Raw genomic sequence first — 9,914 nt, 5'->3', positions numbered from 1 at the left:
TCCTCATTGTAGCGACCAGAGAGGGGGGGGGGGGGGATATATCCAGTCTCTGATAGTGTTACGTTATTATGAGAGTGCTCTGTTTGATTCTGAAATTGTATAAATATATACATATATATATATATATATGTGTGTGTGTGTGTATGTATCCGCATCTGTAGCCTGTTATTGTCTCATTATACCGCACTGTGAATGAATCAAAGTAAATATATAAGTGGTCATGAACACATCTGTCCATCAGACAGAGGCTGCTGTGCCTCCTGTCATCATTAATGGACGTCTCTTTAAAATGACCGCTCAGAGGAGAGGAGTTCTCATTTCTCTAACCGCCTGCTGCTTCCCCTCCTCTTTCCTCGGTTCCCCTCCTCGGCTCGCATCTCCTGTGGGCGGGACTAAGTCTCGAGGATAGGAGTCGAGGAGGGGAGTTAGAGAAATGAGAAATCAAATCAAGTTTTATTTATATAGCACATTTATAAACGATTTTTGGTCGAGCCAAAGTGCTGTACATATAATAAAATTAGCCTACAGTAGAGACACTTTACAGCAAATACAACAACACAGATTGTTCAGAATATCAGTATGAGAAAAACGACACCCTCTGTCCTTAGACCCTCACATCGTACAAGGAAAAACTTCCAGAGAAAACCCACAGTTTGAGGGGGGGAAATGGGAGAAACCTCAGGGAGAGCAACAGAGGAGGGATCCCTCTCCCAGGACGGACAGACGTGCAATAGATGCCGTGTGTAAATCGAAGAGATAATACATTTTACAGCACATAGACCGAATGTTAGGAAATGCATGTGTCTGTAATAAGAAGATGAATCCACGAGGATGTCAGCTACAATCCTGAGGAAGCCATCAGGGAAGCAGCATGGTGAGACCCAAGGCAGGACCGCAGAGACAGGTTCAGCCACGACCCGAAACGTCCACGACTTAATCCAGAACTCGGGATAGAGGATCCAAGACACAGGACTACAGCAAGAGGATCAGCCTCGACTCCGGATCCCGGCGTAGATATAGATACAAAACAAGAACAAATATTTGGCTGGGTTAATCGGAACAAGAGAATACACAGACACAGACAGAGAGGGAAAAGGTCATTGGATAAAAGTTATTCTTGATAACCCTCTAGAAAGATCTCATGAACTTCCCCACTCAATCTATCAAGACCCGAGCAGTTCTATTAGAAGTCCAAGGTAAAGGGACAGGCCGGCGCATATCGCTCATGGAATCCCTCACCATATGAACTCTGACCCCTCAAGTGTACAAGTGAAGAGACACCATGTGTCAGCTCCTTTTAGAATATAATTTATTCTCTTCTCAGAGAAACAAGGGTATGAAAAGAATAGCCAGAAACAGAGGAAGAGAGACAGAACGTGACTACGTGAATGCACTCTCCTAAATATTAAACGAGTAAGAGGTGAAGAAACACAAAGCCAGAAATTGAAAAGAAAAGGCACCATCATGCTTCCCCTTAGAATAGGGTGGAAATTATGAAGACCCAAATTATAAAGAGGGGACATGGGATACTAGTGAAGAGGGACAACAGTGAAAAAGCCCAACGTATCCAACGTACTAGCACTCTCCAAAGAGACAGAAAGTCAAAGTATACGCCGAGAGGCACAACGTGACTACGTAAATGCACTCTCCCGTGTCAATTAGTTCAAGGGAAAGGGGGTGAAAAACTAAACTAATCAAAAGAAGGAAGTAGAGAGGCCTAAATGCCCTCTCCTAGATTCAGTTAAAGGAAATAACTGGGGAACAAACAAGTACAGGAGGAAAGGCCCAACGAGTCAACGTCAACACACTCTCCTAGAATAGTTCAAGGTAAACGAGGTAGGAAGAATATAGTAAGAAACAGAGCTGAAAAGGCGTCCAAGAACGCTTTCCCTCTAGTCCAGGGTGAAAAATGTAGGATAAGAAAACAGAGATAGAGAGCACAACAACCTATCTCTTCGTCAGATGCACTCCCCCGCCTGGATAAGCGACTCTGTGCCCCATCCCCCTCTACCGGACCTTAGATCCGCAGAGGGAGAGGGGAGGGACCAAGCCCAAGGGGGGGTTTAAGGTTTTAAAAGAAAACCCAGCAGAGATCCAAAAATGGATGAAGAAGTAATTACAAAACGGTTTATAAAACCAAGAGGTTATTCCTCATATTTCTAAAATGTTCTAATCTTATTCAGGGTTATACCAACTCAGCTCCAAGCAACCAGACGTAGCAACCAGTCGGTCTAGTCAGAACCTTCGCTAAGGTCTCCCCGCCCTCAACCTACTAATCATAAAAAACTGAAACCCCATAAAACCCCAATAATATTAATAACATTTAATAATATTAAAAATAGTATCAATTCTGAGGATAACTAAATAAATAAATAATTAAACAAAAGCCAGAGAGAAAAAGTGAGTTTTAAGTGTTGATTTAAAAAAAGAAAAGAAAAAAAGAAAGGGCCATGGACTATCTATATGGCGCTGGGTTCAGACCTTCAGACATTAATTTAAAATACAAATACTTAAAAGTGGAATAGAGAATGAAAAATTGAAAATGTAATGAAAATGAAAAATATGATGTAAAATATTCTGGATAATTCAAATGTAAAAAAAATAAAACATAAACATAGTTGTATATGAAAAATTACAATAAACAACATTCTGATTGTGAAATATGTCAATTAATTGAAGCAGGGTAAAGTAGCAGACATTTGAAATAATCCTGTTGTAAATATATAAAATGACATTATATTTAGGCCTAGTACCAAGTCCACCTCCGCGCTGTGTGTAGCAGCAGCAGCAGCAGCTCCTGACTGTTTCGGTTTTAAGGTTTTAACTGCAGCGCTGCGGCGGTGCTGACCTCTGTCTGCCGCAGGGAGAACCGCTAGCAGCTAAACCCTGACCTGAGTAATGAGTATGGCGACCTGACGCGGTATGTAGTTGTCCTAACGTTATCTCATGGACATCGTGTTATGGTACAACCACCCGGACTACCCTTTATCTCCAGACCAGAACTACTTGTTTGTGAAATAAATAGCGTCAGTGGTTGATTACGCCGTTAGTGTCAGTAAAGTTGGTTAGCCGCTAGCTCTTATTTTACAAGCTAGCTGATGTCTTGTGTTGTCACTAGCTTCAAACGGCTGGCAGCATCATCACCACGACAACTGGCATCCTTCCCACCCGGCCGTGTGATGGAAGGGTGAGGAACGATGCTCCTGCGTATCCTTTTAACAGGTGAGACGGCCTGGATGTAGCCCAGGTAGCTAATAATGTTCAGCTAAGTTTGTTTTCAGCTAACGCTAACTCTGAAGCAGGACCCGCTAACTTGGGTAGCTTATGGTTGATTATGTAACGGGATTATTTAGCAATTAATTTAAGTGAGCACAATGGCATTGGTTACTAATTGCAAAGTGAACAAGCGTTTTTTCGCATGTATGACTTTTTGAGATGTTATCAATATGTTATGAGTGACTTAACACTAGAATCTTAACTAAAATGCTCCTAAAAACATGTGGCTTGTGTTAAGCCAACTGAGTGAAGTTAGCTGCTATTGTTGACATTTTAAATCTGAATTGGCCCAATAACAACTGCATGTTTGTGTTTTCATGACAGGACTGTTAGGTGTTCTGTGGGATGGAGTTACTGCTTTTGGTAAGCCTGGAAGTGACATAGCCTTGCTTCTTCCTGTGCCTCCACTTTCTGTCTCTAAGCTATCTTCCTCTGATCCACAGGTGGGGTCAGACTAGTGGACGGGGAGAACAAGTGTTCTGGCAGAGTGGAGGTACTCCGCCATGAACAGTGGGGGACTGTTTGCGACCACGGATGGGACCGCCGAGAAGCTCATGTGGTGTGCCTGGAGCTTGGATGTGGCTTAGCTGAATCTGCCCTTCATGAAGCACATTTTGGTGCAGGCAGCGGAGAAATCTGGCTGCGGCATGTCCAATGCTCGGGACACGAGGCCAGTCTGACACGCTGTGCTGTGGTCCTCCACAGTGACGCATACTGCACCCATGAGAATGATGCAGGGGTAATATGCTCAGGTAAGACTCTACTCTGTTGAGTCATTCTCTCTACCAATGGCCACTGCCAGGTGGTTGACTGAGTGATTTCTGCTGGGTTGATTCATTGAGCCTATTCTAGTTAGTGGCATACGGAAATGGCAGACACAGCAAAGCAAATTTAAGCAAGACGTAATGCCAAGTGGACAAAGCTTGTTTAAAAACAATAACACATTTGGTGTTGGCTTTCAACTGCTGACAAGCTATTTCACCCTTGTTGAGTCAGGGTGGAGGAGCTTACTTTGAATGTTGTTTTTAAAAAAAACAGCAACCTATAAATCCTACTCTGTGTCACCTTGGCATTAGTTCAATGTCATAACGGCAAGAAAACCAGCCTGGACAAACAGAATCTGTAAATGAATTATGACAAAACTAATCAGATCTTTAAATGTGAGCCAGATAATATTGTCATCCCTTGGTGGTAGAATGAGTTACCAAACATTGCAAAATCCCTCCCTACCCGACCTCAACCTACCTCTTTCAAGAGTACTTTAACACCTGATGACATCACTGACATTTTTTGATTAATCTGTCCTTTCCTCGCAGGTACGCTTCTAATGCCCACCCTCACCCTGCTGTCACCGCACACTGTGTTCTCTCCTGGCGAGGCTGTTCGCTTTGGCTGCAGTGTTCTGCTGGGTCACCACCTCAGTGACTTCCACCTGTACAAGCATGGAGTGTCCACACCGCTGGTCACTCAGAGGGCGGAGCAGGGCCCCACCCCGGTGGAGCTGACCCTGACCGACATAGAGACTTTCCACCAGGGCAGCTACAGTTGTCGGTACAGGATCAAGAGCGGCTTCCCCCCTCAGCTGCTCAGCTCTCCACCCAGCAACTCCATCAACATCACTGTGGGTGAGTCACGGCCGCATTGTCTCATCCATATTGACTCTGTTTCACCAGAGCTCATTATCATAGCACATTGTTGTGCAACATATGAGACATTTGTTCTCTGCCCAAATAAATCTTTGAAGGGAGATTTCCCACACTTTATTTGGATCTCCAAACAGTGTTGGAGCTAAGTGTGGTCAATTCAAGCAATGAATAACACAGTGTGTGCTATATATAACAAAAAAGCTCCACTTCTGACTATTGAGTGAAGTCTGAGCTGTTTGATTCCGTACCACCAAAATTATGCAGTGACAGCACTGGACGCAGAAAGAAGATATTGCATCCACAGTATTTATTTATGTTGTCATGATTTGTCATTTATTTGGTTCATTGTCGCTGTGTTGAATTAAATTATCATTCATTATACATTTTTTTATTTATGTTGACAAAATCATAATTGGTATTGGCAGAAGCATTCAGCATGTAATGGAAATGTCTTACCTTACCAGATGTTCTCAATTTTGAGTTTGTTGTTAATATTGCTCTTTACTTGTTAGAAAAATCTTGAGTATCTTGAGTGTGACCCAACAAAAAAGGACATTTCATTTGAGAATATTTCGGGAAATTGTAAGGGTTGAAAAGAAAGTTGTAGTTTTATAGTTCAGTAGAGTTGGGACTTTTTTGTTAAGCATGATTAAACCGCTGTATTTTTTGGAATAACCTTTTTAATTGTTCTTTTAATGGTTCACAGTGGAACTCCTAACTCCCCAACACTGGTACAACACGTCCACTGAGGCCCCTGCTGGTTCAGTCATTAAAGGCCACAACTTCAACATCACCTGTTCCACCCCCCAGCAGTACCCTGGAGGTTCCTTCCAGCTGCGTCTGATTCGCTCCAACGGCACCGTGCGCCAGACCCTCCCTGCCCTCAGCCCCTCCGTCACTTTCACCTTCCCTGACGCCCAGAGCTCCAACGAGGGCTACTACTACTGCCTGTATCGGGTCCAGATGGGTGGACGCACCTTCATCTCCCGAGAAAGCCAGCCCCTGCCTATAGCCATCAGAGGTGACACTGACATTCATATAGAGACAGACCATAGATCAATAACATGTTAGAAGAATGACATATGTAAGTAAAGTAGTGTTGTGATTTGGATATACCTGCCTAAATATCTTGATACTGATGCTAAAAGCAAGCCACGTAAGAAACCTAAAACATCAGGAAAAGTAATAGAACATTACATAACGGGGCGTTAAAATGGAAGAAGAGCCTTACAAAGCCAAACTTTCCCACACTGATTCAACTGATAAAAAAAGTTCTTATAAAAACACTGTCATTTTTAAAGTACAAATAGAACTAGGTATAATACCTTGTTTGATGGCATGGCATTGCGATACCATTTGGTCATATGTATACCATGCAACATTAATGTGATGTGTGTTATACAACCGAGTTGCAAAACATATATATTTAGGGGTGCACATAACCGGTACGCATGCGCGGCAACAATCTGAAATGCGTACCGTCTCTTGTGTCACAAAGCGCATTTGCGTACCGACGTACTTGTGAAGCTTTTCCAGAAGGCGGTTAGATCACCGGACGACAGAGTCGGGTCGCGTTCCGATAATCCAAAAATCAGCTCCTAAGTTCTAACCCTATCTCCTATTCCTTGACCTCTGAGTGAAACGTCACGGGGTTAAGGGATAGTGGATAGGAGAATTCAAAAGGACTTAGGAGAAGAGACCGCGGTACTTTAGAGAATCCGAATGCACTTCCACTATCCGACGTGTTTATGATGCGCCAGCGGACGTCATGAATGTGCGTCTGCTGCTGTGGGGAAACTATGGAAACTACAGGTTTCTATACAGCGGACTACAACATGGATGTTCAATAAGAACGAGGGACTACTGTAAACTCATCTAGAGACTCTGCACCGTGCTCTGATGCTGTTGCTTTATGCTTTATGAACGTGGACAACAGAGAAACATATTCTTCAGGACCAAAGCTGGAAATTAAATAAAAAAGGAAAGTGAAACTTATGCTCGTCACCCTCTCCCTCCGGTCCACATTAATACAAATGATCCCAATACGTACGATTGTATGAAAATATCTTAAAATCAATACAAATGTATTTATTATAAACCTTAGTCCTTAACATCTATCAGTGTGTATATCACCATTCAAACATCTTTTAAAAGTTGAACAAACCCCACACAGCTCAGTGAAGACTGTGAGATGTTGACTTTATTTGATCATTTCAGTAAAAACTAACGTTCATATTTCACTTGTTGATTATAATACTGATGAACGTTCAGAAAAAAGCACTTTGGCAACTTACCACATACGTTTTAAAATGCTTAATAAGCACTGTAACTTTCATGATATCATTTCTCGGTCATAATCGGTTGTTTCCGTGAACGGCCGATTGTTGAGTGACGGCAAATGCTGCGGCTGCAATGCATTGTGGGGCAGCATTTTCTCCTCTCCTTTCGGTAAGGGAGGTCCAGTGGTTCCTAAGCTAAAGGAGGTTATAAAGGAAGTTTGAAACCTCCTTTCCTTTCATTTAGAGAATTGGAACGGCACTTAACATGGCTGCCACTGACGGACTTCCGGGTCATTTCACTCCGTTAGGAAGGTTCCTAAGCTACATGGACTATTGGAACGCAACCCTCGGTCTCCGTGTGCACAGACAGGGCTGCTGTTAACGTTGGTCTGTACAACGGAATTGTGCCAAAACTACGCCAACCGGCTGCGGAGGGAGACTCCCCCCCCCTTCACTGGAGAACTGCGCTAAAACAGCTGATCACAACGTTCACACTCTGTGGTCACGAAGTACTCCACTAGCCCCCCCCCCCCCCCCCCGTCGACTTTCATGAAGTACTCCACTAGCAACCCCCCCCCCCCGTTGACGTTCGCAATACAGAGGGCTTCATCAAATAACTTTGAGTGGAGCCAGAAGTTGAGTACCAAACACTGACTCCAGTTACTCATCTGAGTACCTCACTGAGAAAGTTATGTGCACCCCTGTACATATGAATCAATATGGTATTATGTATATATTCCTGACTTGTAAAGCTTGTTTTGTGTTTCTCTTTTGCAACTGTACTTGTATCATCCCATCGATGGCCTATCCTGTATGTTACTTAAAGATAACTGCTCTCTCCCTCAGACCCAGACCCAGTCCTGAGTCCGATGGTGATCAGCTGGATTGTGTCCAGCCTGACTTTTGTGGTGACCGTCGTCGTTATAATCATTGTGGCCAAGGTGCTGTGCAACAAGGAGAAGAAGCCCACTGAACTGGAGCGAGAGACCAGAACCTGTAGGTTTATTTTCCATCAACACCTTTGAGCTATAGTGGTGTGAAATCCTGTATGTGCACAGAGAGTAATATTTGTGCTTCTGTCTCCAGGTGTGGACAACACTTATGTTGCCTTATCAATTAACAAGCTATGACGGGTGTGCTGGCAACAGAACACTAAAGGTATATAATGTCATGATTCTTGAACATATGATGCCTACAGAATAATATTCAGCCTCCCCATGTTTTGCTGATTTAATAGCAAGTAATCAAAAAAGGATTTAATATTTTTCATCGTGTGAGCTTAACAAAGTATGTCGCAAATGTTACAGGTGTATGTATAACAATATGAACTGAATCCGTTACCACATATAGACGATCTCTATTTAACTGATTGTGTGTCTTCTAAAACCAATGAGCACTAGTGATGACTAGTACTTGAAACATGTATTTTATTATGTTTATTCATTTAGATTACTTTGTATTCTGTTTTCATTTGACACTAAAGGATCTTTTGTTGCTTATTAGTTTCAAAAAGTCTGAATCAAAGTTAAAGGTGAAAGAATAAAAGATGAGAACTTCAAAGGAGTTGGGAGAGGGGGATAATATTTAGAGTAAAGGAGATTTGCATCAATGCATCCTGATACACAGGAAATATAACATTCTTAATTGTGCCACACTAGTGCATTAAAGTAAAGTATATTGTATTTTTTTCTTCCAGCAGAATCGCTGATGAGTGGACGGTCAGAAGGCTCGCGCTGCTTCCATTGTGGATTCAGTCGGCAGGAGACTCACAACCTAAAAGCTCGGTCGGACCCAGTTCAGCAGCATTTGGATGAGAAAGCTTTTGCTGGACTCTAACAAAGACCTCACACCAAATGTAAGACTAGTGATTCTGCTGGGAAGAATGGATAGGATTGGCTTTTAAGCCTTGCATTATGGTAAGAGTTGAACTATCGACCACAGAAGACTGACTGTAAATAAGGACTTCCAGTTCAACGTCTAGTTTCTGTTAGATTTCAGCTTCACTCAGATTTGGCTACTGCCATGACGCCAGATGTATGGGAACTGTGAGAATGTGACGTTAGTCCCTCAGGTCTCTGTAATTACCTTGTTTTGTATTTATTACCAGGCAACACTAATAACAACCTCCACTAGCTAAATATGTACTTGCTTCTTCAGATCAATGATCCTTAAAGAATTATAAGATTTTCTTTATTATCTTCAATCCAACCCTACTGTGCATCTTACGTCATTTTCAGTTTGTACATTACTGCACTTAAAGTTGGTGGATAGAAGCTGTTGTTGATTAAAATGCTGCTTTTGTTTGAGCTTCTGAGATTCACTTAATTTAGTTTGACAGTCCAAATATTTCTGATGATTTATAGCATTGCAACAAGATACACAAGAGGACAAATGTTTTACTTTATGCATAATACAATTCATTTACTTTTACATCCTCAATTATTTAAACATTTCAAATGTATTGTTGCTCTTGAATAAATTACTAAATGCTTAAAATGTTTACATATACAAGCTCTTTAATACTTTGAATTATGTAACCGCAATACAAAACACACATCAAACTATAGGATGAAAGGTTGGATTATGTCGTACAAAGTGTGATATATCTACTGAATCATAGCGTTAACAGCGTTACAGCTTGTATAAACAGTTTGATTTTAGATTGATACCCGAAAACATTTCCCAACTTCTCATTAACCACTGAAAAATATAT

The 9,914-nt window shown here is 42.0% G+C and overlaps 1 protein-coding gene across 2 annotated transcripts; it reads left to right on the top strand.

Annotated features, from left to right (window-relative positions):
• Positions 1-2,838: 2,838 nt before the first annotated feature.
• si:ch211-150o23.3 lies at positions 2,839-9,507 on the top strand. Of its 2 annotated transcripts, none has more exons than XM_034209423.1 (8): positions 2,839-3,222; positions 3,601-3,639; positions 3,720-4,028; positions 4,593-4,901; positions 5,629-5,943; positions 8,048-8,197; positions 8,288-8,359; positions 8,901-9,507. In XM_034209423.1, the coding sequence occupies exons 1-7, from the start codon at positions 3,198-3,200 to the stop codon at positions 8,329-8,331; spliced, it is 1,191 nt and encodes a 396-aa protein (XP_034065314.1). In that variant the 5' UTR covers positions 2,839-3,197; the 3' UTR covers positions 8,332-8,359; positions 8,901-9,507. The 2 variants fall into 2 exon arrangements, with proteins under 2 accessions (XP_034065314.1, XP_034065312.1); XM_034209421.1 differs by having other exon boundaries at positions 8,898-9,507.
• The last annotated feature ends 407 nt before the right edge of the window (positions 9,508-9,914 follow it).

The sequence above is a fragment of the Gymnodraco acuticeps genome, unplaced genomic scaffold (genome assembly GCF_902827175.1).
Source record: "Gymnodraco acuticeps unplaced genomic scaffold, fGymAcu1.1, whole genome shotgun sequence".
Lineage (NCBI taxonomy): Eukaryota > Metazoa > Chordata > Actinopteri > Perciformes > Bathydraconidae > Gymnodraco > Gymnodraco acuticeps.
This window is presented reverse-complemented; position numbering and strand designations above follow the sequence as displayed.

What these genes read in the sequence shown, in the direction of transcription:
- si:ch211-150o23.3 (XM_034209423.1), top strand. Translation starts at nt 3,198, where the DNA reads ATGCTCCTGCGTATCCTTTTAACAG. An exon ending in CCTGCGTATCCTTTTAACAG is followed by an intron (nt 3,223 to 3,600) that starts GTGAGACGGCCT and finishes TTTTCATGACAG; the next exon opens with GACTGTTAGGTGTTCTGTGG. An exon ending in CCTGCCTATAGCCATCAGAG is followed by an intron (nt 5,944 to 8,047) that starts GTGACACTGACA and finishes TCTCTCCCTCAG; the next exon opens with ACCCAGACCCAGTCCTGAGT.